Genomic DNA, 26,988 nt, shown 5'->3' on the forward strand with positions numbered 1-26,988 from the left:
GAGAAGCAAAAAAGTATGCGATTTCTGTGGATCGAACACAGGACCTTCAGATTAACTGTGACTGAATCTCTTCAGTCTGACGCTCTCCCAACTGAGCTAAAACCGCAAGGAAATATATGGAACCCACGGCGGGAGTCGAACCCGCAATCTTTTGATTAGAAGTCAAACGCGTTAACCATTACGCTACGCAGGCAACTATTATTTTGTAATTATGCTATGAATTTACATCTTCCTTGTAATTCACGTGATACAACTCACGTGAATTTATTTGAAACCTACTTATTGCTCTAGTAATATGAATATTCGAAGTTTAAATTAGATATTTCATTAATTGAGTGCTCTATAAAGCAATGTATATATATAGACTACATTTTGAAGCAGTTATTATTTTTGCATCTTTGAAGTATTTTGTTGGAATGTTGCAAATTCAAAGAAAATGTTAATATCTGTAAATACTTTAATTCTAATTGTAATCCCAAGATATTTACAAACAATGACAAATAAAGGTACAATAAACTCGGCGATTCTCCTTGAATCAACAGTTATAAACCGTAATAGCTGGAAAACTATTCTTCAAATGATATTAACATCTATCTTAAAAAAAAGAGTGTCACGGTTCAAGTAGATCCAAATCCGGTCATAATACTCGAATTCCGACCTTTGGAATTTCGACTTTGACGAAGCTAATAAAGATAAATTTGTGGTTCCTATAGCACTATAAAAGCTTCAAAACTATATATTAAGACTCAGGAATGACTAGCAAATTCAATTGACCAACTGTATCGCGTCATTTAAAGCCGTGCCTTTAAGATCGTTAACTTTATAACTTCTACAAACTAATACTCTTTCGATTTCCGAGGGCGCCCCAGATCAAAAACATCCCGGAAGTGAAAGGATACCCCAGCAACCAGCCCATGTTTGTCCAATGTTGGTCTAGTGGTGTAGCGGTTATCACGTTTCGTTTACAGGTTCATATGAATAGTAAGCTCCGAAAAGGCCCCCAGTTCGATCCTGGGCTGGATCATCATTTTTTTGGAAATTCCTTCATCAATTACCTATGCTTTATCATAGGGATATGGTAGTCCAAAGACATTGAAAATTAAAATGGGTTGACTGAACGAATGCAGAAAGATCACTTTGTATACGTGAAGGATTGAAAAATATATAATAAAAGGAACAACATGACGTCACGCAATTCGGTTACCCCAGATTCTCTTACATATCATTTAACTTCAGGTAATTTGTACTCTACAGTCTTGTAATCATATCCATCCGAAGTAAATTAAATAAATACATATAAACTGCAATGCTGAAGAACCTCCTAAGCATATACCAGAGGAACGCATTAAAAAATTGAAATTTATAGTTCTATCACAACATTATTCATAATTTTGAGCCTGCAACGAAGTTGGTACCTTGTGCAATGGACAGTTCCAAACCTGCCAAAGCGACTTGGACGAAACCTTCCTCTTGCTTGGATACCTTCAACTTTTCGAATGGGTTGACGAAAGACTTGATCTCACCCTTTTCCAACACAACAGGAACGGAGAAGAAGTCAACACCTCTCAAGTACTTGGCAGAAAATTCCTTTCCACCTGGAATCTCTGGCAAGTAGATGTAGGAAGAGTCTGGAATGGCACTGCTTGAACTCTGTCCTGCCAAAGAGGACAACACACCTTCAGCGAATCTGTAACCAGCGTAAGCCATCGAGAGAGTAGCGGAACCAGCACCATTCTTAGCCTTGACGACTTCATCACCTCCGAATTGAACTCTGTGAATGAACTTTTCGTAGTCAGCCACACTTATTTTGGCAACCTTAGAAGCGATTTCTGGGGTAACATTGACCAAAGGAACAATGGTGTCTCCAGAGTGTCCACCGATAACGGAAATCTTGCCTTTCAAGGAGGAAGGGTTGACGTTTATCAATTCACCCAAGAAGGTCTCAGCTCTGACTGAGTCCAAGGTGGTGACACCAAATAACTTACGAGGGTTGAAAACTCCCAATTTCTTCAATACTTCGGCAGCAATAGGAACGGTGGCATTGACCGGGTTGGAGATGATCAAAATAGCAGCATTTGGAGCTGTTCTACCGATGTTTGCTACCAAGTCTCTGATGATAGAAGCGTTGATATTGAACAAGTCTGCTCTGGTCATTCCTGGCTTTCTTGGGACACCTGCTGGGATGATAACCAAGTCTGTACCCTTCAAGGCATCGACGATTGCTGTCTTGTCCTCCTTGTTAGCAGGCTGGTGGCCAGTGACGACTGCTGGGGTGTTGATGTGGGATAAGTCTGCTGCGACACCCTTTGCGTTAACGATATCGAACAAGGACAACTCGGACACTTGGGGGTTTAATTTCAACAACAACGACAAAGGCTGGCCAATACCACCGGCAGCACCGCAAACTGTGACTTTAACCATTGTGAAATATTTTACGTAATAGAGAGGGTAATTTAGGATATCAACTTTAGAGAGAGCGATCCTGATGAAAAATCGTATATACTAGTACTACTAGCCACGATTCTGAAAACAATGTTTTACTAAAAATTAATCTAATCCTAATTTACACCTCAGAACAATTCCAGCTAATATATACACCTCGAAAATTTCATGGTTCCAACCGGTCTCCGTATAACCTAATCATGGAACATGGTTGGTAGCAGCTCCGGTATACCTTGAGTCACATGTCGGCTACTGCTGGAGATCCTCGGCGAAATCAGAAGACACGAGATGCGGAGGGGAGATGTGCTCACAGAGAGACGACTGAGAGATGGGACCGAGCGAAACGGTCGGAAGGTGGGTAGTAGGTCAGGTGATGTAGTTGCAAAAAAGTGTGGGGAATGGTGGGAATAAAGAGGAGGCGATAGTGGGAGTGGAAGTGAGAGGAAGTGTGGAGTGTGGGAAGATTAGAGCTGGTAGGTGTAGATGTAAGTTTAAGCCTGTAGAACACGGGAAAGTTAGGGTGGATATTAATGCAATTGAATGGTTTACATGAATTGAAGCTTTATATGACTTTTTGTGCTGGTTCCATGGGCTGTGGGTGAATAAATTTGATATTAGAGTTTTACGGTTATATACGCTAAATTTTAGTTAAAATAAGTTGGTGGAAGTGAAAAGTGTAGCACAACAGTAAATTCAATGTATAACTATAACAATAAAACATATAAGAAAACATGGATGGCGGGTATTGTTTTTAGACACCATTAATACCATCCCAGCATTATGCATATTTTCAGTACTGCTCCATCGTCAAAGCACAGTTAAAATGCCATAAACATTGAAAAGAAATGTACCAACTCGAAAATTGGAAATTCATTATAATTTTCTCTCTTTCCCGTTGCATTTGCCAACAACATCAGCATTTCTCAAGTTCAAAGACCCCTTCAAACACAACACACCCATGAACATCACCTTCTTCAACAGGGTTCTCTTCCAAAACATAACATCCATGCCGCAACAACAAAATCTCTATCGTTAAATTTATACTGCGGTATGGATTCATTCGCACCCTTGTTTCTCTCGCCTACTGACGCAAACGTCTTGTCCAAACTGCGATTCGCGGCTCGTCTCGCTGAGTGCATGTTAGCCGATGTCAATTGCACCTTGCGCTCCAGTGACTCGTCCTCTTTTACAGCTTACACATCCATATTCTATCATCAAAAAACCAATTTGCGATAGCAAGTGATGAATAGTAGTTGTAGAGAGTTGTTTAGTAGTCTTTTTTTACTGTATCTGGATCGGAGACAGGAGAAATAGAAACCGAAACGAGCTAATAAGAAGACCATTATGTTATTGAAGCAAGTAGTGGCGGTGGTGACGGGATTGTCTGGGCTTTCTGCTGCTATTGATTGCTCAGTCAAGGAGTTACAACAATACAACTTCGAAGCGTTCAAAGGGGTGCATTCGGTGATTTCTCTCAAGGATACGCCGCCATCACAGACCAACGTGACGTGGTATTTCGGAATCTGCGAGCCAATTAAGGACGGAACCGATAACTGCCCAAAGAATTCCGATATCTGTGGTATCACATCCATTATCTTGGATAAGGACCCTAAGAGCACCGTTGTTTCCGAGATTGTCGGGTTCAACACAAACCTCCAAAAGACCTACACACCATTCACAAAGGAAGGAAAGAACAAGGATGAAGACGGAGTAACTATTTCATACACCGGTGTCAACTGGGGTGAGAACCTCGTGGATGCTGAGTTGAAGTTCGTCTGTGCACAGAAGAGTGATAAAGAAGACACTTTGGATAAATTCAAGCTCGAGAAGTGGGACGGAAATAAGTTGGTGGTTAGTGTCAGAACAAAGACTGCTTGTATCACCGCCGATAAGGACAAGAAGAAGCCAGATGACAAGAAAGATCCAAAGGACCCTGAGAAGCCAGACAATGGAGAATCATGGGGTTGGTTCACATGGATTTTTATCTTCTTGGTGTTGTTTTTGAGTATCTACATCATTGGAGGAGCATGGTTCCAGTACAATAAGGGTAATGCCATTGATTTCCAGAGTGCCTTGAGAGAGGTTTTGGAAAACTTTGTAGAGTTGTTGAAGGGAATTCCAAGCTTCAGCCGCGAAATAATCGAGAAGTTCACTGGCCATGGCAATAGAGGCGAGTACAGTGCAGTATAATCCCACGTATAAATGGGTCCAGCTGATGGATTTTATTGGCACACGAGGAGAGTTGTTTAGAGAAGGCCATGAAAGAAAGGCGATGGCTTGAGATGTTGCACTACTCTGTACATATTAATAGCTTATGTTGTAAATTAGATACTTCGATGAGGCAGCGGGTTAAATTAATCGAAATTTGATTTCACTTTGGTATGAATAGTGTAGATAGAGAGGATGTAATGAATGTAGTTTGGTTCAGCCGTATACTACTTGACTCTAAGCTACTTGAATCTAAACCACATTACTCTAAAGTACTATACTAAACGACTTTATACCGTTCGAAATACAGTCACGTGACCACAAACCGTCAAAAAACCTGTCAAATGGCATACTAACTGGAAGTTAACTATAATGAATAATTACATGAAGACAGTCCAGTGGATTTTAGGTGAGTATATGGTGAACTTCTCTAAATAGCTAAACTAGTCGGAAGCGGTATATATACAAAAAAAAATAAATGCTATCCATTAACCTTTTCCTTCTGTTCACCTTATCACTACTCTCTCTCTCTCTCTCTCTCTCTCTTTTTCATAGTACATTTTTTACAAGCAAAAACGAGACAGCGAAAAAAGACAGAGGAAACACAGAAAACACAGAGAAGAAAAGAGAAGAAAAGATAGAAAAGACAGTGAGATTTAACGAGAGCGAAAAAAATACATACAGAGAAAAGACACAGAGAAAAAAAGACAGAGACAATGACATACACAGAAAAACTCTCGGAGGAGAAAAGAGTCAAGTGTCTTTTTTCAGTGCGGTAAAGAACCAACCGCTGCAGCAGCAGCAACCAAATGAAGTATACAAAAAATCAATGTATGTGAAACGAGAGATGGGTACGTAACCACAAATGCCAAAGCATATTCAGGTATCAAGTCAATTATACTACCAGCTACTACTAGCTACTGATTACCACTACTAGCTCCTACTACTAGTAGCTACCACTACCACTAACTACTACCCACCCACAGCCAGAGTCATTTTACATATCACTGGCCCTCAAAGTCACGTGACATTAGATCTTCAAATTTTCCAAAGTGACGGAATCGATTCGGTGATAAATGCTTTATTGAATTGCAGTGTTTCTCCTGGTTTATTGACCATTGTTCTTTCAGTAACACCGGTAAGCATGTCGACAATCAAGGAGAAAATCCAGGCGTTGAAGCCGAACCAGAGGTTCATCTCGTTCGAGTTTTTCCCGCCCAAAACCGATCTGGGTTTCAGGAATCTCTTAGCCAGATTGAACAGAATGCTGGCCATGAACCCTTTGTTCATCACAGTGACATGGGGTGCTGGAGGCTCAACCAGCGAGAAGTCTTTGGACTTGGCTGCAACTTGCCAAAACGACTTGGGCTTAACTACGGTTTTGCACTTGACTTGTACAAACACCAATAAAGAGATCATTGATGATGCATTGAAGAAAGCAAAAGAGAACGGAATACGAAACATCTTGGCCTTGAGAGGAGATCCTCCAAGAGCTGAAGAATACTGGACGCCAAACTGCGACTTCAATTCCGCCGTTGATTTGGTGAGATATATCAAAGAACAGTACAACGATTACTTCTGTATCGGTGTAGCCGGTTATCCAGAGGGCCATGTAGACGGATCAGACTCATTGGGACAAAACCCACAGAAAGATATTCCATACTTGGTTGAGAAAGTGGAAGCAGGAGCTGATTTCATCATCACCCAATTATTCTACGACGTTGACAAGTTCATATCTTATAATAAGCTTTTGAAGAGTGTACCCGAATTGAAGGACACCACCTTGATTCCTGGATTAATGCCAATTACAACATATAAAGTTTTCACAAGAGCCAGTAAATTATCGCATGCATCAATTCCTAAAGCCATTTCCAGCAAGCTCGAAGCATCTATTGGAAATGACGATGCCATTAAGGGTATTGGTGTGGACATAATGACAGATATAATTGAAAGAATCACTGCAGAAACCGATATAAAAGGTTTCCACTTCTACAGTTTGAACTTAGAAAAAGCAGTAGCATCTGTGATCAACCGTTCCCATATATTACAGACATATTTGGAGAATTCTCCATCCATCGAAAGTGAAATGAACGACGACGCCATTGCCTCCTCTGACGAGGAGGACAAAAGGATTATTCCGAAATTAAGCAAGAGAAGAAAATCTTCCATTTTAAATGAAAACGGATTGTCCGAAAGCTCCTTAGCTCTCTCAGCACAAAGATCCTTGGTAGGAAAGGCATTAATGAGTGATAAAAAGGTTCTTGTAGATATAAGTACCGGTAAAGGAGCTTTAGGAAAAGATGCCACATGGGATGACTTTCCTAACGGTCGTTTCGGTGACTCCAATTCTCCAGCATATGGTGAAATCGATGGTTATGGTCCCACCTTGAAAGTGAACTCGCCGGAAGAGGCTATCAAAAAGTGGGGCACACCAGAAACCATTAAAGACATTACTAATATATTCATTGAATACCTTTCAGGAAAGATAGATGTTTTACCATGGACTGATAGTCCACTATCGGCAGAGACTGCGTTGATCCAAGAGGAATTGTTCGAGTTGAACTTCAAGGGATGGTTTTCGTTGGCTTCGCAACCAGCCACAAATGGGTGCAAATCCACAGATAGAATTTTTGGCTGGGGACCAAAGAATGGTATAGTATACCAAAAGGGATTTGTGGAGATATTCGTTCCAAAGGACCAGTGGGAGAAGGAGTTGTATCCTCAATTGAAGGCGAAGTTTGACGAGAAATTGATCACATATTATGCTGGTGATGCGAAGGGTAACATAACTTCCAATCTCAGTGTTGGTCCTAATTCTCACAACAGTAAAAATGCCATTACCTGGGGTGTATTTCCACTGAAAGAGGTGTTGCAGCCCACTATCATCGACTTCGAGTCGTTCAAGGCATGGAATGAAGAAGCTTTCCTCTTATGGGTGGAATGGGCTAGATGCTACAAGAAGAACACAAAGAGTTTCGAATTGCTCAACTCGATCTACAACAACTACGTATTGGTGAGTTTGATTCACCATGATTTCAATGATGAGAGTGCATTATGGAGGGAATTACTAGGCGAATAACTACTGGCACGGTGGAAACTTTGATTGTTGGAAGCTCTGAGGCACTGAGATCCATAGTTTCATTACCAGAAGTTTCTGCCGGACACATACATGTATCTTAGTTTATGGTAAATAAATTAAGACAGATTACCACAAGCGAGTGACGTAGGAGCTGTAGTTAGCTATGAGGTAAGTAGTGACGCACATATAGATACTTACACGGTCCTTTTAATTTTGCGCTTCTAGCTATTATTTGTTGTCGTAACTGTAACTGTTGAACAACAATTGGTCATATTTATCGTTTCCAATTGACTTAATAGACATTTACAATTACTTCCTTCTGTATTTAAGTACTTTCACCGGCATTGAGTTATATAGACTTTCACATCTGAAGGCATTTCAGCTACCTTCCTTTAATTCCATATCCAATACGTCAATGTACTTATTCACTATGCCATTATTCAACTGAGAAACCAATTCCGTCTCAGACTCATCAATTCCTAAGTAATTACATTGTCGATTTCGAAGCAATAGTACTCCTTGCTGAATAAGACAGCCCAGCTTGACTATTAGCCTACCACCAAGTCGTATAGGCAACGGAGTACCTGTACTTTGGGAAGAGGAGTTTCTTAAGAAACCGAGAGGTTCTACTTCGTAGCCATAGCAGTAATTGTTATGTGAATCTCTTAATAGAAGCTTGTAGACGTCGTAGACACTGGCTACGGGTGTCGAATCGTCACCCATTTTGATTTCCCTTACTATTTTATTCAGCTTGTTCAACCTGTCGGCAGAGACGTTGTTGGGGTCGTTGTACTCTAACCAATCGTCTTTTTGGTTTAGACGAGATTTGGAGATGTTGGCGATGTGGATGATATGGAAGAGGATCGGGGTTGTTGTATGAGCAGAAGTCAATGACTTGTAGTTTGCAGCGACAAAGCTTGCCAGAGATGCTATTGAGAGCTCTGACATGGTGAGACTAGATATATATAAAGAAAATCAATGAAGGCTTCAATGAGGATATTAATGGAGGATATTAATGAAGACTCAAAAACTTACCTTTATGAATGTATGTATTATTAACTTCAATTGAAATTAACGGTTCCACAATTATACAGAAATGACAGCTCCTGCAATTGCAAATCAACCCAACTAATAAATCAATTAATAAACCAGGTAATAATCAGACCAAGTATAAACTAAGTAATAAACTAAGTAATAAACCGCGTAACCAAGCAACAAACCAATTTATAGACTAAGTAATATTTCAAATAATATATATGGAACAGAACACTCCTTCTCAGCCACTTATCAATCCACAAACAAATAAAGAAATAATTAACTTAAACCTAACAATCACTAACTAATGACAGTATCCAGTATCACCAATAATACCAATAATAATACCAATACCAATACCAATATCAAATACGCACAACCAAACAGCAGATGTAACTTCAAATTAACAAACTAACAAACTCTCAACGATCAACTAACAAACCATCAACAGAAAAAAGCTTCTCAATCGTCAAACAATCAGCCAACAGAAGGTAGTAGAAAATAAAAATAACTAGCGTCACATCAAAAGAACTATAAAAACTGATAATTTTTCACATCCATTCACCATTTTTTTTCTGTTAACCAAACGCGATTGATTCTTTTCAGTTGACCGTGAAATCAGGGAGCAAATGTAAAAAACCATTGAGTTGGTGTGAATATATATCGGTGGAGCAGAAAGTGTATAATAGACAAGAGTATAATAGTCAATAGTAAAAGAGTATAATTGTGAATAGCATAATAGTCAAGAGTATAATACTCATTTGCGGAGAGAGATTGCACTGGTATTATTGATATTATTGCAATACTTTTGTCTTTACTGAAGGGTATTATTCTTGATTTTGATCTTGATCTTCATCTTGATCGTGTTATAACTATATATAGCTATTGCTCAGCCCTGATCTCATTACCATACCGCAATCCATTTGGACATGTCATCTTTGTTCGTCAATGAAGATGACATAGAGACACACACAGAAAATCAAAATAGCTACCTTCCCATAGACGCTGTTCGTCATCAGCAACACGAAGAGCATCTACTGCAGCGACCAACTGTAGGATACCACGAAGACGATGGACCAGAGTTAAGAACGACAATTCCTGTTCGGTTCGAGGAACCAGACGTGGTTCCAATATACCCATCACGTCAAGTCAACTGTACTCTTCCCTTGAAGTACCAACAAGAAATCGTAGAGGAGATGCTAACCAAGGACGCGTTGTTGATTCTTGGAAGAGGACTCGGATGGGACTTGATCTCTGCCAACTTGCTTCATGCATTGAGCTCCCCATCGGTGACGTTACAACATGGCAATAACCACAGCGTCGAGAAACGCAGTTTGGTGTTTGTGTTGAATGCTCGAGAAGATGAGATAGTACGGTTGCAAGAAGAACTCTCGGACTTGCAATGGGTTGATGACGAAGAAGAATCACCGTTTGTGGTGATCACCGGTGAATCAGTGAGCTCAAGAAAGAATACTTATATGAATGGTGGCATCATATCGATCACACCAAGAGTCTTGGTGGTAGACTTGTTGTCAGGAGTGATATCACCAAATGACATAACGGGATTATACATCTTACACGCAGAGAGGATAAAAGAAACATCCAATGACTCCTTCATCATCAACTTATACAGAGATGAGAATGACTGGGGTTTCATCAAAGCAGTTTCCGATGAACCTGAATCTTTTGGGGGATTCACTCCCTTGGCAACGAAGTTGAAGATCCTTAGATTGTCCGAAGTGATGCTATGGCCTCGTTTTCATGTAGAAGTTTCGTCGTCCTTGAGCTTCAGAAGTAAACGAAGAGAAGGGGAAGCCAGACGATTCGTTACAGAAATCAATACGAAACTATCCTACAAGATGAATAAGATACAATCAGCCATTCTTTCATGTATTCAGGCTTGTTTGAACGAATTGAAAAGGCATAACGCGGATCTTGCTACTGAATATTGGGATATGGAAAACGTTCATGATCCAGACTTTGTAAGACGAATCAGAATATCAGTTGATTCACAATGGCACAGATTATCATATACTTCGAAGCAATTAGTATTCGATTTGGGAACTTTAACGGACCTTTTGAAGTCATTAATTACATTAGATTCAGTGAGCTTCTACCAAATAGTGCAAGGAATTGTGGATCTGAATGTCAAGCGAATAACTACTGGTCTGGCCAATGTGTCGATGAGTCCATGGTTGAATTTGGACGAATCCAATACTATTATCTCATATGCAAAAGAGCGGGCTCTAGCAAAGTACAAGTCAGGAAGCGATACTGAAGAGTATCTCCTAGAGGAGTTGCCCAAGTGGGGTCAATTAGGATTGTTACTCGACGATATATTTCACGAAAAGTCAATATCAACAGATAATCAGGGGCCCATATTAATCATGTGTTCGAGTTCGAAAGTTGTGGATCAGTTAGGCCGTCTAATAGAGACAATGAAGCAAATTAACGTGAGTGGGAAGAAGCATTTCAGTTGCAGAAGATATATGGTCCTGAAACTTCATGATTACCTTTCGTGGAAGGAAGTTAATACTTTGGTGAAGGAGATCACAACGGAACTTAACAAACCAGAAGAGGAAGAGGACGAGGAGTCACAGGAAAGTTCAATACACACATCTAAATCGTTTTCTAGAAATGGTCAGCCTACCAGTAAGAGAAGAAGGACAAGAGGTGCCTCTGCAACGGCGAGAGTGGCCAAGCTATATTCTGGGGATAACCAAGAGGCAGCCGATGTAGATAATGACACCCTAAGAAAAATGGACGAAGATCTAAATGCCGATGAGTCCGAGGAGGAAGAAGAAGAAGAAGATGGTCAAACGGAAACGGGAGGATTCTTTGTGGGAGATGAAGATGATATGGGCAAAATTCTATTTGAGCATATCAGCAAAGAAGACCAAATCATAATTCAATCATATAATGAACGAACGAACGATGCATTATTGCAGGAGTTATCTCCATCATATATCATCATGTATGAGCCAAATTTGTCATTTATACGGCGAGTTGAAATATTTCAAGCAATTAACAAAGACAACCCAGCAAAAACGTATTTTATGTATTATGGAAATTCGGTAGAGGAACAAAAGCATTTACTTCGGATCAAGAAAGAGAAGGAAGCGTTTACTAAGCTAATTAGGGAAAAAGCATCTTTGAGCAAGCACTTCGAAACCAGCGAAGATAATTACAAGTTTCAACTTCAGAGGAACAAGGTTGTCAATACAAGAATTGCAGGTGGTGCCAATTTCCGTACTGATGACGACGAATTGCGAGTTGTTGTGGATGTCAGAGAATTCCGTTCCTCATTACCCAATTTGTTGTATAGGATCGGAATCAAGGTTATTCCTTGTATGATCACAGTCGGTGATTACATTGTTTCACCAAAAATTTGTGTGGAAAGAAAGTCGATTCCGGATTTGATTTCAAGTTTCAAGAGTGGTAGATTATACCATCAATGTGAGCAAATGTTTCGATATTACGAATTGCCCACACTTTTAATTGAATTTGACGAAGACAAGTCATTTTCGCTCACACCCATGACGGAATCCAGATTTCTTAGAGTCAATCCGCTCAACCCCACTGTCAATCAATCACTCCAACAGAACTTGCAAGCTAAGCTTATGCTGTTGTTGCTTTCATTTCCTAAATTGAAGATTATTTGGTCATCGTCACCATACGAAACAGCACAGATCTTCATGGAATTGAAATCCAATCAAGAGGAACCTGATGTAGGACTAGCTATGGATAAGGGTGTCAATAAGGAAGTTGTTACTGAAGATGGAGGAGCCCCCATTTTCAATGACGACCCAATTGACTTCATTCAAAACATTCCAGGCATCAACAACGTCAATTATCACACAGTAATCCAGAAGGTACGCAGCATTGAAGATTTGGTCCAGTTATCAAAGGGACAGTTTGAGAGACTACTTGGGCAGGAAAATGGTAGGAAGGCATATTACTTCATAAATCGTAAAATTAGGTAGGAATGTATAGAATAGTAATGAAAACCACAGTTACGAATTTTCAACCTCAGCCCCATTTCACCTCCCAACAGAAACGTAGAACACCACATATCAACCTTGAAACATTCCACTTTGGAATGCAAAACCATTACCTCAGCCATACCTCACCTCTTTCTCACATCTATTCCCACATCCACCAGCAATCGTCAATTGCTGCTAAAAAAAAGGAAGCACCGAACAATTTCGCCTGCATTCGCTAAATTGGTATTGTTTACAAAATACCCGTTTAGGGAAATTTTGCTACCCTCTGGAATTAGGGCGCAAAATTGTAATGACTACGGGACGGAGTACAAGGGCATTAGATCTGAAATTACCAGCAGGAGAAGGACTAGGAAGGGGGCTAGCAAATATAAAGAGAATTGGAATTCTTGGTTTCGACAAGAAGTGAAAGAAGAGCGATGTGGACAATGAAGGCTAGGCAGTTTAGCAGTGGCAGCAGTTACCAGCACCACAAGCAGAACTTGGAGTTCAAGTACCTCTACTTCAGGATCCAGAAGTTGATTAACAAAAAGGTAATCTTGAGTCTCAAGTATGAACAGCTCAAAACTCCCGAAATCCACTCTACACTCATCAAACCGATAACGGATACAATCATAAAGATATCGGACCACAAGCTACTTGTATCCAAATTGAATAGATATGATAACCCCAGGTATGGAGAAGAACAGAAGTTATCCAGCAATGTGATATTCATACTCCTTCTTCTCCGGCACGAATACTTAATTCAGTCAGAAAATAACCTAATCTTATTTGATCTTTTGAATACAAAAGCCAATCTTTGTGAGTTACTAGCCGTTCGAATGTTGAGAGAGTATAAGTCATATGGAAGAATCTCCCTATTGTTTGTCAAGCCACTTAAATCCCAAACATTTAACACCCTAGAACTAGCTGTTCTTTCTAATTCCAAAAAATTCTTATCACAGCCCATAATAGTCAGAATACTCGATCGCTTTTACAATGGAGAGCTAGTTAGGGATACATACAACCAATCCAAAGAAGATGATGAACAGGGTCTAGTAAGCCATGAAATATCGAATTACCGATTCAACAAGATTTCCTTCAAAAATACCATATATCGATCAAATACTGTACCGAAGTATCAATCGTTAGTTATTAATTTGAAACTAATGATATTCTTGACGATGTACTTTATAATAATCTTGAATAAGAAGAGCAACAAATTCAGCTACTATTCCCATTTAGTCATAGAAACCATATTCTGGTTAATGGGATTGAACATGAATGTGGAATTCTTAATGAAAGCAACAAATGTTGAAATGAGGTTCTTTAGAATGATAATATGGAATCATATTGACTTTATTCTTATATGTCTAATCGACACATCTTTCATATTGAAGGTTGCAAACCTGAAATACTATCCAGACCTTTTCAGTTTGATATCCATAATATTACTTCCACGTATTCTTTCAATACTCAACAACTATCGATTCTTTAATTTGATATTTGTATCCTTTTACCGTATGATGTGGAACTTGATGGGATTGCTCTGCTTCTTCACATCATTAATCAGTGGATTTTACTTCACATTTGTCTCTTTATCCAAGGACCGGTCCAACTATGAGATCATGTTTGATATGGTAAAGATCTTCTTTGGGTTTACACCATCTGTTTGGAATAACTGGGAAAACTATAACACTCTTGGAAATACTATCCAAATGGCATATTTATTTTTAATTCAATTCTTTATTGGAACGGTTATGGCAATCGTTTTAAGTGGAGTATTTTCAAAAGTGAACAACCAGAATCAGGAAGAGTTTGACTACTTCAAAGCTACTAACTTGATTCTCTACTTTAAGCTGGCCCAGATGAATAACAACAATTCTATCTCAGCAAAGGCAATGAATTTGCTTAGGTTACCAATCATTGTATTAATTTTTATTTATGAATTGATAATGAGTCAGTTCTATAGTCCTAAGACCGAATCTCCAAACGATCTCAAATTCTTCACTTTCTTGAGCAGAGAAGATTATGACCAGGATGTGGTCGATCTCATGACTGAAGAGGGTGAAGGAGATAGCCTCATGATTCTGAAATCACGTAATGTTTCACTTTTCAGACAGCCATACGGAAGAAGATACAGCCAAATCAAAGCCACGCCAGCTTTGAACCAAGTGCAGTCAATAAGTACTTTAGGAGGAAATTTCAGAAGTGCATCTACGGATTCCCAGTTTATTGATGAAATATTGAATAAGAAATATGGCAAGAAGTCAATAGCTTTAGAAAAAGTGAAGACTAATAACAGCGAAATACGGTTTTTGAATTCTCCGGTGAACAGGGCTTTTGTGAAACCAAATAACAAAAAGACAAGAAGCCATGAAATCTTGTTGAAATTGCGAAACTTGGAGGACATGTTGGTTAAACATCATGAGACAGCTACTACAACCGCAATCGAAGAACTGGACAGCGATGATACAGAATCAGTGATTCTCCGGCCAAATATCAACGATCCCATCTACAATATTGCTGAGGCTGCATTGGATGATATCGATCTGATCAGTTCCGAAATCGATTACTTCGAGGACGAAATTAAACCGGAGATGATGGTACAAGAAGAAGGAGCAGAAGGAGACAATGAAGAGGAAGAAGATGATGATGTAGACACATTAAGTGAAGTAGTTTATGAATCTGATGATACATTTTAAGCTGCAAAATCCCAGAGATCTTCTGGGGCATGCATATAACAGGGGCATACATATAACAGCAGCTCATATAGCATTATAAATGAATAGAGGCTTCTAGCCATTCGGGTACTCAATGGAAGATAACCGTAGAAGGAGGGAATTTGCTGCGAAATGTAGCACAGTAGTACGTAACAGGCCTCCTACGTATCCCCTACCTCCGGAAACAAGGCGGGTTATACTTGACATGCTAATTAAGGGGTATTCTTCTTCCTAGCCACTCCAAAACGACCCTAGTGGAAGACCTGACAAATGGCCCCTGCTCTGTTTGGCTGAAAAAAATGTCGCATAGTTAAAACTGCAACCTTTCCCGAGCACGTACACCGTCCCGATCGGGCAATAAAGAACATGTCATATTACTTATTCTCACACGCTTATTGGGTACTTCATACATGTATAATAATTCACAGTACAAAATTGTGATCAGCTGATAGGATTTCTTTTTTTTGGAGACGGAACTAATCACAGGACAGCGAATGTATACCCCAAACGGTTACAACACCATCGGAACACCATCATTGAAAGAGTTGAAAAAGCTCAATTCCAACTCCAAAAACCCACTCTCACACCCTCCGAGATCCCATGGCGTATGTCAACCCTTTGCACAGCCAAAACTTTAAAGATTCCCATCGAAATCAGCCTTGTAATTGCCAATCCCATGCTCTTACAGTCCCAGCCTTCGCACCATATTTTGTGTCGCAATGAGTGGAGAAAGTCGGAACTTTTTCATATGAAGGAATTACTACATAATTAGACATTACAATGGTGCAGCTCATGAGTGGTAGGATCCATGTGTTGTATAGTGTATAATAATGTATAATGTATAATGTACATATGTACGTCTTCCTGTGATATTGAGGGCACCACTGAAAAATATTATATCCTCCTACAGTTATATATATTGTATATAATAATATATGATATATGGTATATAGTATATGGTATATGGCATATATATATGGATCTAAGTCTCATTTCTGAAATTTATACGATCATAATTTTGGGTTGTCTTTTTCTTTTTCGAAGCTATATCCGATCTCGTATAGAAAGCCCAACCATAGATACCGAAAGTTGTATACGGCAGTTGAAATATTTTAATTAATTTTAATATTTACTTCCAACTTCTTTTCACTTCATCTCCTACTATTACTACTCCCATTGTCACTCCAGTGTCACTTCATTGTCACTACTTTCTTCATCATAACGTGGTTCGGATAATCCCTACAACCATTTCAAATTCTGCTTCAACTGCCACAAGTGAAAAATTTCATCCCACCTCACTGAATAATTGTCCTTAAGTGAACAGGTGACGGTACCCCTAAAACAGATACATATATACATTGGATAACCAAATATTACGAAATGCCTCACAACATTATAACATCAGGAGCGCCAGAAGCCCATAACCACGTTCAAATTGGAAGTAGGAAATCCAAGCTCGCCGTGGTTCAGTCGGAAATCGTTAAAGGGGAGATTGAAACAGCATTCCCACACCTCAACTGTTCCATACTAGCACTCAGCACCCTTGGTGACAAAATCCAGACAAAACCATTATATTCCTTTGGTGGAAAGAGTCTTTGGACAAAAGAGTTGGAAATCTTATTATTGGAACAAGTCGAAGAATTCCCAAAATTGGACTTAATTGTGCATTCATTGAAGGACATGCCAACCAACTTGCCGGAAGAGTTTGAGTTGGGCTGTGTATTGAAGAGAGAAGACCCTCGTGATGCTTTAGTGATGAGGGCCGGATCTACATACAAAAAGTTAGATGATTTACCAGCTGGTTCAGTAGTTGGAACTTCATCTGTCAGAAGATCTTCCCAGTTACTTAAAAACTACCCACACTTGAAGTTTGACTCCATCAGAGGAAATGTTCAGACCAGATTGGGTAAACTCGATGACGAAAACGGACCATTTGAGTGTATTATTTTAGCCCTGGCCGGTCTTCTTAGATTAGGAATGGGGGAGAGAATAACAAGCTACTTGGATGCTCCTCAGATGTACTACGCAGTGGGCCAAGGAGCATTGGGAATTGAAATCAGAAAGGGAGATACCAAAATTAAGAATGTTTTGTCTAAAATCGAACATTTCCCATCTACTGTTCGCTGTTACGCAGAGAGATCATTGATGAGGTATTTAGAAGGTGGTTGTTCAGTTCCAATTGGTGTTCACACCACATATGATGAAAGCAGCAAGATATTGAAATTCGAAGGAATAATCGTCAGTCCAGACGGAATAAAATTTGTAGAGGATGTGGTTGAGGGTAAAGTGGAGACATTAGAGGAAGCAGAAGCATTGGGAATACAATTGGGAGACAGATTAATAGCCAAGGGAGCCAAGGAAATTTTGGAAAGCATTGATTTCACTAGAATCAACGAGCCACCGTCAGGAATAAACACTCCATCTCCTTCTATCACATCCGATAACTGAATACTAAGCATGAACGCACAGGTGGAATGACTGACTTGTATATATTAGCCACTGATGCTTTAATTTATGATGACACTACGTACGAAAGCAGACACGAATCCCGAAAAGTATCTACATAGAACTAAAAATGAATGTATGACCTGGAACATTGGTAATTTAAAGAAATGTGATTGTAACCAGATTGTAACCTTCGTAGAAGACAACTTCAATGTCTTCTTGGCAACACAACTCCTGGCACAGTTTTTGTAGACTAAAGATTTTTAAATCATCTGTGAATCCAGTCAGGAACCCGAAAGCTTATATCATAGTTTGTCAAACGACATGGCAAGTTGGGTTAAAAGCCTTCGACTTGACTACGGAGGAAATTACCGATTACCGACTACAAGGCTATAAGAAAGAATCTACAGCCAAATGAAAATTGAACTCTATACAACTACGCCATTGCAATACTTTTAAATGTACCGTAGATTCTAACTGCAAAAAAACTCATAGCATGCATACGAAATACCCTATTTCCCCCTACTCCCAGCCCAAATATTATCACTTCTCTGTAATGAGTTTTTTCTTATAGTCCATGGTACTACTAAAGAAAGACAGACTGTTTTGCTCAGCATGCGGGGATTTTCTTTCAAAAAATCACAGACGGATAACCAACATAATCATACTCTATTCCACTAACTATTTGCAAATCATCTTGAACAATTGAGGGGTGTTTAAAAGGGATATATGGATACTTCTGTGTTTCTGGGATTCTGACAAATCGTCCGAGTCTGGATGGCAGCAAAAATGTCGTGCAGCTAAGATGATCCGAAGGTCGGTGTTGGAGATGATTTTTGACATACGACCTGTAGAGTGCACACCGCCTAACCGTCGATGCGTTGAACTCGTGATATCGTAGTATTAGAGAGGATACTCTGTGAGTGAGAGAGAGAGAGACAGTGGGTATTAGAATAGTGTAATTATGATATAAAGAAAAGAGTTCAATTGGAAATGGAATTGATAATTGAAATCCCCTTATGAATGGAAATTCATATACAATTTTTTGAAGAAATGTAGGCAAATCGTGTGGATGGGCATATTTTTCTTTCATTATATTATTAGAGAAATGGTGGAGACATTCTCTCGTGCCTCAACGCTCATAAGGACCCCTGTATGAGTAATAACATTGGAGTCCAGATTGCATCCAAGTCTTTAACCCACCTTTAGAGGTGATATTCGCGGCTATCATCTCAAATTCCATGAAAGTCCGAACCCCACCCCAAACTTGTCGCTATCTATAATGCTGTCCCTCACATAAATTCACTGACAGGTCCCAATGCCCCACCAGGAATGTTTTACCTAATCGGGCCATCCGAAGAGTATTACTTATTCTCACACGCTCATTGGACTCTCTGCCCATACAAACTGATAAATTTTACCGTTTGTTTTTGATCACATGATATCAGTTTTTAGATAGTGGAGCCGCTCGGTATCTTCACTGGTCATAGACGGATATAGCCATTGGGGTCGAGGAATTACCATGTTAAAAAGGTGGAAAATAGCCCAAACGATGCTGAAAATTAACTCCACCTTCAACCTACTAATCTAAACCTTAACCTCGAAAAAATTCCCATACCAATAAACCCCATATTGCCCATCTTACTCCACGTAATCCATTCACAAGCCCATCTCGCTTTGTGTCACAATGTCCTGAAAAAATTGAAAAGCCTTTTGAAATTATTTATGACAGAGATATGAAAGGTTTTTATATGGAGATACAGCTTGGCTTTTGAGGACGACGGGTAGCTGGATATATATATAATTATCCGATAGATATATATATACCGTTGGGAATTTTTTTTAACATTTTCTTAGTGTTCTTTGACATTACTAAGTAAAGCTATAAGCTAAGCACGATAGCTAAAATTTGGGTCGACGAAAAGATCATACTACCAACGGAACGGCATTTGGTTAGAAAGAGTTCCCCAGCGACTTCCCAGAATACTAGTAAACTGATAGTTGAATAAACTTTAATATTTCAGCCTTTAGATCATATTTTAGGCATTCTTATTCTCGGACCGAAGTAAATATAGCAAAAATCATATCATTTGGAACGTTCATCTTGCATTTATCATACACTGAAATACACCTTATTTACTCAGAATATGCCTCATAATACCATGACCTCAGATATAGAAGAAAACAACAACCATGTCCAAATCGGAGGAAGAAAATCGAAGCTTGCTGTGGTCCAGTCGGAAATAGTTAAGGCTAAGATCGAATCGGCCTTCCCACAACTTAACTGCTCCATACTAGCTTTAAGCACACTCGGAGACAAAATCCAATCAAAACCATTATATTCATTTGGAGGAAAGAGTCTTTGGACGAAAGAGTTGGAAATATTGCTCTTGGACCTGATAGACGAGTTTCCTAAATTGGACTTAATTGTCCATTCATTAAAAGACATGCCAACCAACTTGCCAGAAGAGTTTGAGTTGGGCTGTGTATTGAAGAGAGAAGACCCTCGTGATGCTTTAGTGATGAGGACTGGATCTCCGTACAAAAAGTTAGATGATTTACCAGCTGGTTCAGTAGTTGGAACTTCATCAATTAGAAGATCGTCTCAGTTGATCAAGAACTACCCACATTTGAAGTTTGATTCCATCAGAGGAAATGTTCAAACTAGATTGGGAAAATTAGACGATATTGATCTGCAATTTGAATGTATTATTTTAGCCCTGGCTGGACTCATCAGGTTGGGCTTAGGAGATAGAGTCACAGAATACTTGAATGCTCCTCATATGTACTATGCCGTTGGACAAGGAGCTCTCGGCGTTGAAATCAGAAAAGGAGATACCAAAATCAAGAGTATTTTGTCTAAAATCGAACACTTTCCGTCGAGTCTTTGCTGTTATGCCGAAAGATCCTTGATGAGATACTTAGAAGGTGGATGTTCTGTTCCAATTGGAGTTCATACTACATACGATGAAAGCAGTCAGATTTTAAAGTTTGAAGGAATAATCGTTAGCCCAGATGGTATAAAATTTGTCGAGGATGAAGTTGAAGGCACTGTTGAGACATTACAAGAAGCAGAAGCTTTGGGAATACAATTGGGAGACAGATTAATAGCAAAGGGAGCCAAGGAGATTTTGGAAAGCATTGATTTCAACAGAATCAACCAACCACCAACCAGCATTAACACTCCAACTCCATCCATTACTCCTTCTGTGAACTAGAAACGGAAACAGCATTAATACAAACACAACCACGCATTATTTTTCTCTGTTCATGGCACAATCCATCCATGTATATATTTAAATATTTAATGCTACTTGTTGATTCCAGTAGCACAAGAACAACACAACGACAATGAACCGCTTTTTGAACAGAAAGCTTCTCTTTTAGAACCTTAGATGATTATACGACTTAACATCTGATAAGATATAGAATAATTACCGTTGTAGCGTCGTAAATTGATGCAAAATTCCAATAAGTGATTATGATTCATATCACGTGATAATTTTCAATCATCTTTGTAGTAGTTAACCTGACTTTGGGTGCAAGAAAGATGGAGTTAGGATTAAGTAACAGGTGATTTAGACAGCATGGATAACCTTGAACAGAAGGCTGACGGATGTAGATACCATTTTCGGGCTATTTTATGGATATTCTAAAATTTCTGAAAAGTGAAAAATGAAATACGGGGACATCCACTAGTAGGGGACCCCTAATCATAGAGGCGATTCAAGAGAAATCAGATAGCGAAGTAGAAAATACGCCATTGCCAGAGGTAAAATTTCATATGGGTTGAGCGGAATTGAAATAATCAGCCAATAGTTTTACTAAATAATAAAGTTTATATGCTTCTTTCATGGTGAAGGCAATTCCAGAAACCCGCGAGAGCAGGGTGAAGATTTACTATGAGGTTTTGTAAGATCAACATCGTCTTACTACAAGTTGTTCTTATCTCCATATTTGGGAGGCCTCGAACTCTGACTTTTTTTTTGTAAGCTAAATAATAACCCTCTACATATATGTCCGTCGCTAGTTCATCAACAAAATAGGCAAATCACGAAGCAACTTAATAAGGAACACCTAAAGAAGGTACCCAACTACGGAACAGGGTTTGCAAAAAAATCACCGAAAATCCGGGGCAGTTTACAGGCTCCGAACTTCGGAGCTGGGGATGTTATAATAAAATTGAAAACTCCGAAGGAGATTAGGAATTCGCTAAGACTCCACAAATTAAAAAAAAAATGACGAGAAAAATTCGGGTCTGATAACTTAGTGAGGCACTGGGGTAAGGTTGTCATTGGCTTGTAACCGAAATTAGAACGGAATCTGGACGAGTTAAGGTTATCACATGAGTACCTTAGCATTTCGAGCTCGTAGTCGTGCCATTAAATGAACGATTACGTCAATCGCGAATAGCTAATAAAACGTGAAACTTGAGCCGGAGTCCGACGGAGTGCAGCAATAGGCATTTATTAAAGTCTGCCGAGACTGGTTAATAACCAATGGCACTTCGGCCATTGTTAATCGTAGTTATTATTATCCCGTTCGATTGGCAATCAAGACATTTTCTGCTTCAAGCAGACAACCATGCACAAGTACGCGAGAACCAAATGCTGTAAACGTACTCAACGGTCGGGCTTAACTCTGCAACCAACATAGCCAACAGCTAATCGCTGTTCCGTGGGGTCAGACATTATCATCTGATGCCACCAAAAAGGTTAAAGGTTAATGCAAAACATACGAATTTCTACCTTTGTGCTGCGGCAAGAGATTATTATTGGCACTTGCAACATCTCATATCGCAGTAATTAATTAAAGCCCTGGTCCCGAATGGATGCTAAGAAATGGTACGATCCACCGGCGAGAAAGCTTGGAATTTGTGGGGTATCGGAGTTCGAACAATTAGAATATGACTTCAGATCCTGAACTCCGAAAAAACAGGGCGTAATCATAGCTTAAGAAATATGAAAAGTCCGGGGGATGATCAAAAATCTGTTATTGCGAGCGAAAAAACGCTACAAGCGCTAAAAATTACGGTGAGAGAGAGAGACGTGTGCGCACCAACGGTGTCCTTTTTTGTCATAATTTGTGGGGTTGCTGGTCAAACATTTGGGTGCGCGAGCGACCAACGAGCCAACTGAGACTCAATTGGCTGTGCGCACAGAATCACTACCAAGAAGCGCTTGAACACAGCAATTGATACGGGAACATGCCCCTACAATCCGTCAAGAATCCCACATCCCAATCAGCTTTGATCTGGCTTACCAGGCGTCCGTATACCTCACCATTGATGTCAGCAAAGGCACTTGAATTCAGACACCCAATCCGGTGTGAGAGGGGTAATGCACACATCACGAGTGCCAAAAATTCATCAATCTGTGTCGGATTTGGTGCCAACAATTTATCGGTTTGCCAATTTTCGCTGACTTTTGTGGACAATTGTGTCCGATAGCCGCTAGTAGTGCATTCTCTTACTGTCTTGATTCGCTTTTTCGGTTTCTGACAATGGACAATGGCTCCCGGAGTGGTCTTGTTTTTTTAAGCCTTACTGGCGTATGCTTGGCCCACCATGGATTTTTTTGGATCATAAGCTCAACTCGGTGAAGGTGCTGCGTGACAAGCTCCGTGAAACAGGGGGGGATAATTGAAGCGACGAAGGTTGGCGATTTTCTAGCTATTTTATCATAACAAACTATTGAATTCAATTGTCCTATTAAACTCAGTAAAACTCAGTAAAAACTCAGCAAAAGCCACCGTCGTACCCGAACACGGTTCTGTTATTCGTTTACGATGTTCTATTCACCAATATCCACAACCAATTCCCAAACCCACACCTTTTCTCGCTCCAAGCGAGCCAACATTTTGACCATTTCGAGGTTTTTTGGCCTTTTCTGCCCTAACGCACCAATTTTGTGCATTTTTGTGCTCATCATTCTACACTTTGCACCACCGACTTTGCACCTTATTCTGGTGGTGGGTGGGCTGTCGTCTGGGATGCTGTTTTCTTGCAGCAACCACCTACCCAATTGCAAACCACTACTCCGTAATCGTACTGTTCTTACCGTCATAACGTCTTGCCGACTGATCGGCACACCGTTATTCTTACCCCAGTACGTTGCCAATTCCCGTTTTTTCCATTCTTGTTGCACCCACCTCTCCAACTTGTCAGAGGCTAAACTCCGACAGTTTTTTTGGTTAGTAAAAAGACAAGACTTTTTCCCGTTTTAATATTATACAGCTAATATTAAATTATTCTTATTAGTATTATTATTATTCTTATTTTATTTTTCGCTCTCTCTCTCTCTCTCTCTTTCTACACTGTCTGTCTGTCCCTCTTTCTCTATCTCTCTGTGTCCCACTCTCTTTCACTCTCTCTTTTTCTCTGTGCAACCCACCGCTACTTCCAACTCCCGCTCCCACCACCCTCGCACCCTCTCGCACACCCTCACTTTCTCCCACCCACTTCCTGCCCACATCCACCGTTATTTTCTACCCAACCTCTCGCTCTCTGCAGACACCATTTTTTCGGTGTCGGCCCCCATCAAAAAACTATAAATACAACCCGATTCCCCAGAAAAACTCCGACACTTTTCACAGAAACCTCATCAAGCTTTGAACTACTTGAGCAGAAACGAGTCTTTGTAACAGGAATTCGTTAGTTGTTGTGTCTATTCCTAGTAGGAACGTCGCCCGAGTGTCAATTGCCGAGTTTACCCGAGTTTTACCGGAGTTGTATAGCGTGAAATCTCCAGTTTGAACCTGATTTTTCACCTTTTCCAGCAGTATTAGTCGAATAGGAAGAAGCTTCTAGTGTGATATCCGAGGATATTCCCAGTTTCCCTAGCCCTCTAGTGCCTGTTTCGCTTGTTAGCCCTTAGCCAGCCCCAAAGAACCCCCAAGTCCCGCTTAAAACCCCCCACAGAATGCCTGAATCAACCCAGCAGTCCCATATCACCTTGGACCACGAGAAGAAACTCGACCCACCTCAAGGGTTCTTCGACAGATCGAAGTCCAAGCCAAATTTGCCTGATTTCGACACCTACAAGAAGCTCTACGACCAGTCGGTCAACGACCCAAACGCCTTTTTCACCGAACAAGGTAAGCTTTTGGACTGGTTCAAGCCTTTTGACCATGCCAGATTCCCAGTGGACCCAACCAACGACTTCAAGGACGGAGATTTGCCAGCCTGGTTCATCAACGGTCAATTGAACGCCTGTTACAACGCCGTGGACCGTTGGGCCATCAAAAACCCAAACAAGCCGGCCATTATCTATGAGGCCGATGAGCCAAATGAAGGCAGAATCATCACTTACGGTGAATTATTGAAGCAGGTGTCCAAATTGGCCCAGGCTTTGACCAAATTGGGTGTCAAGAAGGGAGACTCTGTTGCCGTGTACTTGCCAATGATCCCAGAAGCTCTTGTGACCTTACTTGCCATTGTCAGAATCGGAGCCATCCATTCGGTTGTGTTTGCCGGTTTCTCATCGACTTCGCTTAAAGACCGTATCTTGGACGGAGACTCTCAGATCGTCATAACCGCCGACGAGTCCAAGAGAGGTGGTAAGACCATCGAGACCAAGAAGATTGTCGACGACGCCTTGAAGGACTGTCCTAACGTCAGAAACGTCATTGTTTTCAAGAGAACCGGCAATGCCCATGTTCCTTTCAACTCGGCCCGTGATTTGTGGTGGCACGAGGAATTGGACAAGTACGGTCCTTACTTCCCTCCAGTTGCTGTCAACTCCGAAGACCCTCTCTTCTTGTTGTACACCTCTGGTTCTACCGGTAAGCCAAAGGGTGTCCAGCACAACACTGCTGGTTACCTCTTGGGAGCACTTTTGTCCACCAAGTACACTTTCGATGTCCATGAGGACGACATTATCTTCACAGCCGGTGATATCGGCTGGATTACCGGCCATACTTACGTTGTGTACGGTCCTCTCTTGAACGGTGCTACCACGGTTGTGTTTGAAGGTACCCCAGCTTATCCAAACTACTCCAGATACTGGGATATCGTCGATGAGTACAAGGTGAACCAATTCTACGTTGCTCCAACTGCTCTTAGACTCTTGAAGAGAGCAGGAACCAAGTTTGTCGAGAACTACGACTTGAGCTCGCTCAGAGTGCTTGGTTCCGTCGGTGAACCAATTGCTGCCGAGGTCTGGCACTGGTACAACGACAATATTGGCCGTGGAAAGGCCCATATCGTCGACACATACTGGCAGACCGAGTCGGGATCGCACTTGTTGACCCCATTGGCCGGAGTAACTCCTACCAAGCCAGGTTCTGCTTCTTTGCCATTCTTCGGTATTGTTCCAAAGATCTTGGACCCAACCACCGGCGAGGAATTGAAGAGCAACGACGTCGAGGGTGTCTTAGCCATCAAGTCCGCTTGGCCTTCGATCACCAGAGGTATCTTCAACGATTACAACAGATTCATCGACACATACTTGAAGCCATATCCAAACCACTACTTCTCCGGAGATGGTGCAGCCAGAGATAACGACGGTTTCTACTGGATCTTGGGTCGTGTTGACGATGTTGTCAACGTCTCGGGCCACAGATTGTCCACTGCCGAGATCGAGGCTGCCCTCATTGAGCACCACTTGGTTGCTGAGAGTGCCGTGGTTGGATACGCCGACGACTTGACTGGTCAGGCCGTTGCTGCCTACGTCTCGCTTAAGAAGGACAAGAGCTTCGAGGGAGACGACTTGGAGGCTGTCAAGAAGGAGTTGATCTTGACCGTCAGAAAGGAGATTGGTCCATTTGCTGCTCCTAAGTTGATCTTGTTGGTTGACGACTTGCCAAAGACCAGATCTGGTAAGATCATGAGAAGAATCTTGAGAAAGGTGTTGGCTGGCGAAGAAGACCAATTAGGAGACATCTCAACCTTGTCCAACCCAGCTGTTGTGCAACAGGTGATTGAGGTTGTCAAGGCCTCGAAGAAGTGATGCTAATAATGCTATTTGTTTCATTTATAAATGCTATTTATTTGTGTATCTACGTTGTATTTATTGTTTGATTTATGATTAAATGTATAAATGGATTTTAATTTCAAGATGAATGGGTAGAGAGATCG

At 40.6% G+C, this 26,988-nt stretch overlaps 9 protein-coding genes and 3 non-coding genes across 12 annotated transcripts; 8 read left to right on the forward strand and 4 right to left on the reverse strand. All coding sequences in view use genetic code 12, as the record gives it.

Moving 5' to 3' along the window:
* Window positions 1-16: 16 nt before the first annotated feature.
* On the reverse strand, window positions 17-106 carry RJT20DRAFT_t26. The gene has a single exon. It is a non-coding gene; the product is annotated as a tRNA-Phe (tRNA).
* Window positions 107-120: 14 nt separating this feature from the next.
* Window positions 121-193, reverse strand: RJT20DRAFT_t25. The gene has a single exon. It is a non-coding gene; the product is annotated as a tRNA-Arg (tRNA).
* A 737-nt stretch (window positions 194-930) lies between these two features.
* Window positions 931-1,024, forward strand: RJT20DRAFT_t1. The gene has a single exon. It is a non-coding gene; the product is annotated as a tRNA-Val (tRNA).
* Window positions 1,025-1,383: 359 nt separating this feature from the next.
* Window positions 1,384-2,421, reverse strand: MDH1-3 (malate dehydrogenase; the record flags this gene model as incomplete). Its single annotated transcript, XM_064918069.1, has 1 exon — window positions 1,384-2,421. One exon carries the CDS (start codon window positions 2,419-2,421, stop codon window positions 1,384-1,386), a length of 1,038 nt encoding a protein of 345 aa, XP_064776611.1.
* Window positions 2,422-3,688: 1,267 nt separating this feature from the next.
* Window positions 3,689-4,845, forward strand: RJT20DRAFT_123567 (uncharacterized protein). The gene has a single exon (XM_064915978.1). It carries the CDS (start codon window positions 3,787-3,789, stop codon window positions 4,630-4,632), a length of 846 nt encoding a protein of 281 aa, XP_064776612.1. The 5' UTR covers window positions 3,689-3,786; the 3' UTR covers window positions 4,633-4,845.
* Window positions 4,846-5,794: 949 nt separating this feature from the next.
* On the forward strand, window positions 5,795-7,729 carry RJT20DRAFT_89934 (methylenetetrahydrofolate reductase (NAD(P)H); the record flags this gene model as incomplete). The annotated part of the gene is made up of 1 exon (XM_064921297.1): window positions 5,795-7,729. One exon carries the CDS (start codon window positions 5,795-5,797, stop codon window positions 7,727-7,729), a length of 1,935 nt encoding a protein of 644 aa, XP_064776613.1.
* Window positions 7,730-8,107: 378 nt separating this feature from the next.
* On the reverse strand, window positions 8,108-8,677 carry NCE4 (Nce4p; the record flags this gene model as incomplete). The annotated part of the gene is made up of 1 exon (XM_064918070.1): window positions 8,108-8,677. One exon carries the CDS (start codon window positions 8,675-8,677, stop codon window positions 8,108-8,110), a length of 570 nt encoding a protein of 189 aa, XP_064776614.1.
* A 674-nt stretch (window positions 8,678-9,351) lies between these two features.
* RAD1 (ssDNA endodeoxyribonuclease) lies at window positions 9,352-12,871 on the forward strand. Its single transcript, XM_064921165.1, has one exon. It carries the CDS (start codon window positions 9,694-9,696, stop codon window positions 12,745-12,747), a length of 3,054 nt encoding a protein of 1,017 aa, XP_064776615.1. The 5' UTR covers window positions 9,352-9,693; the 3' UTR covers window positions 12,748-12,871.
* A 1-nt stretch (window position 12,872) lies between these two features.
* FGR29 (Fgr29p) lies at window positions 12,873-15,880 on the forward strand. Its single transcript, XM_064921166.1, has one exon. The coding sequence runs from the start codon at window positions 13,185-13,187 to the stop codon at window positions 15,447-15,449; it is 2,265 nt and encodes a 754-aa protein (XP_064776616.1). The 5' UTR covers window positions 12,873-13,184; the 3' UTR covers window positions 15,450-15,880.
* A 499-nt stretch (window positions 15,881-16,379) lies between these two features.
* RJT20DRAFT_123570 (porphobilinogen deaminase) lies at window positions 16,380-18,067 on the forward strand. Its single transcript, XM_064915979.1, has one exon. The coding sequence runs from the start codon at window positions 16,848-16,850 to the stop codon at window positions 17,913-17,915; it is 1,068 nt and encodes a 355-aa protein (XP_064776617.1). The 5' UTR covers window positions 16,380-16,847; the 3' UTR covers window positions 17,916-18,067.
* A 2,007-nt stretch (window positions 18,068-20,074) lies between these two features.
* Window positions 20,075-21,130, forward strand: RJT20DRAFT_143494 (porphobilinogen deaminase; the record flags this gene model as incomplete). Its single annotated transcript, XM_064918666.1, has 1 exon — window positions 20,075-21,130. The coding sequence occupies one exon, from the start codon at window positions 20,075-20,077 to the stop codon at window positions 21,128-21,130; it is 1,056 nt and encodes a 351-aa protein (XP_064776618.1).
* Window positions 21,131-24,473: 3,343 nt separating this feature from the next.
* ACS1 (acetate--CoA ligase 1) lies at window positions 24,474-26,925 on the forward strand. Its single transcript, XM_064915980.1, has one exon. The coding sequence runs from the start codon at window positions 24,833-24,835 to the stop codon at window positions 26,858-26,860; it is 2,028 nt and encodes a 675-aa protein (XP_064776619.1). The 5' UTR covers window positions 24,474-24,832; the 3' UTR covers window positions 26,861-26,925.
* The last annotated feature ends 63 nt before the right edge of the window (window positions 26,926-26,988 follow it).

This window comes from Scheffersomyces xylosifermentans (genome assembly GCF_036884685.1).
Source record: "Scheffersomyces xylosifermentans strain CBS 12540 chromosome Unknown RJT20scaffold_1, whole genome shotgun sequence".
NCBI lineage: Eukaryota > Fungi > Ascomycota > Pichiomycetes > Serinales > Debaryomycetaceae > Scheffersomyces > Scheffersomyces xylosifermentans.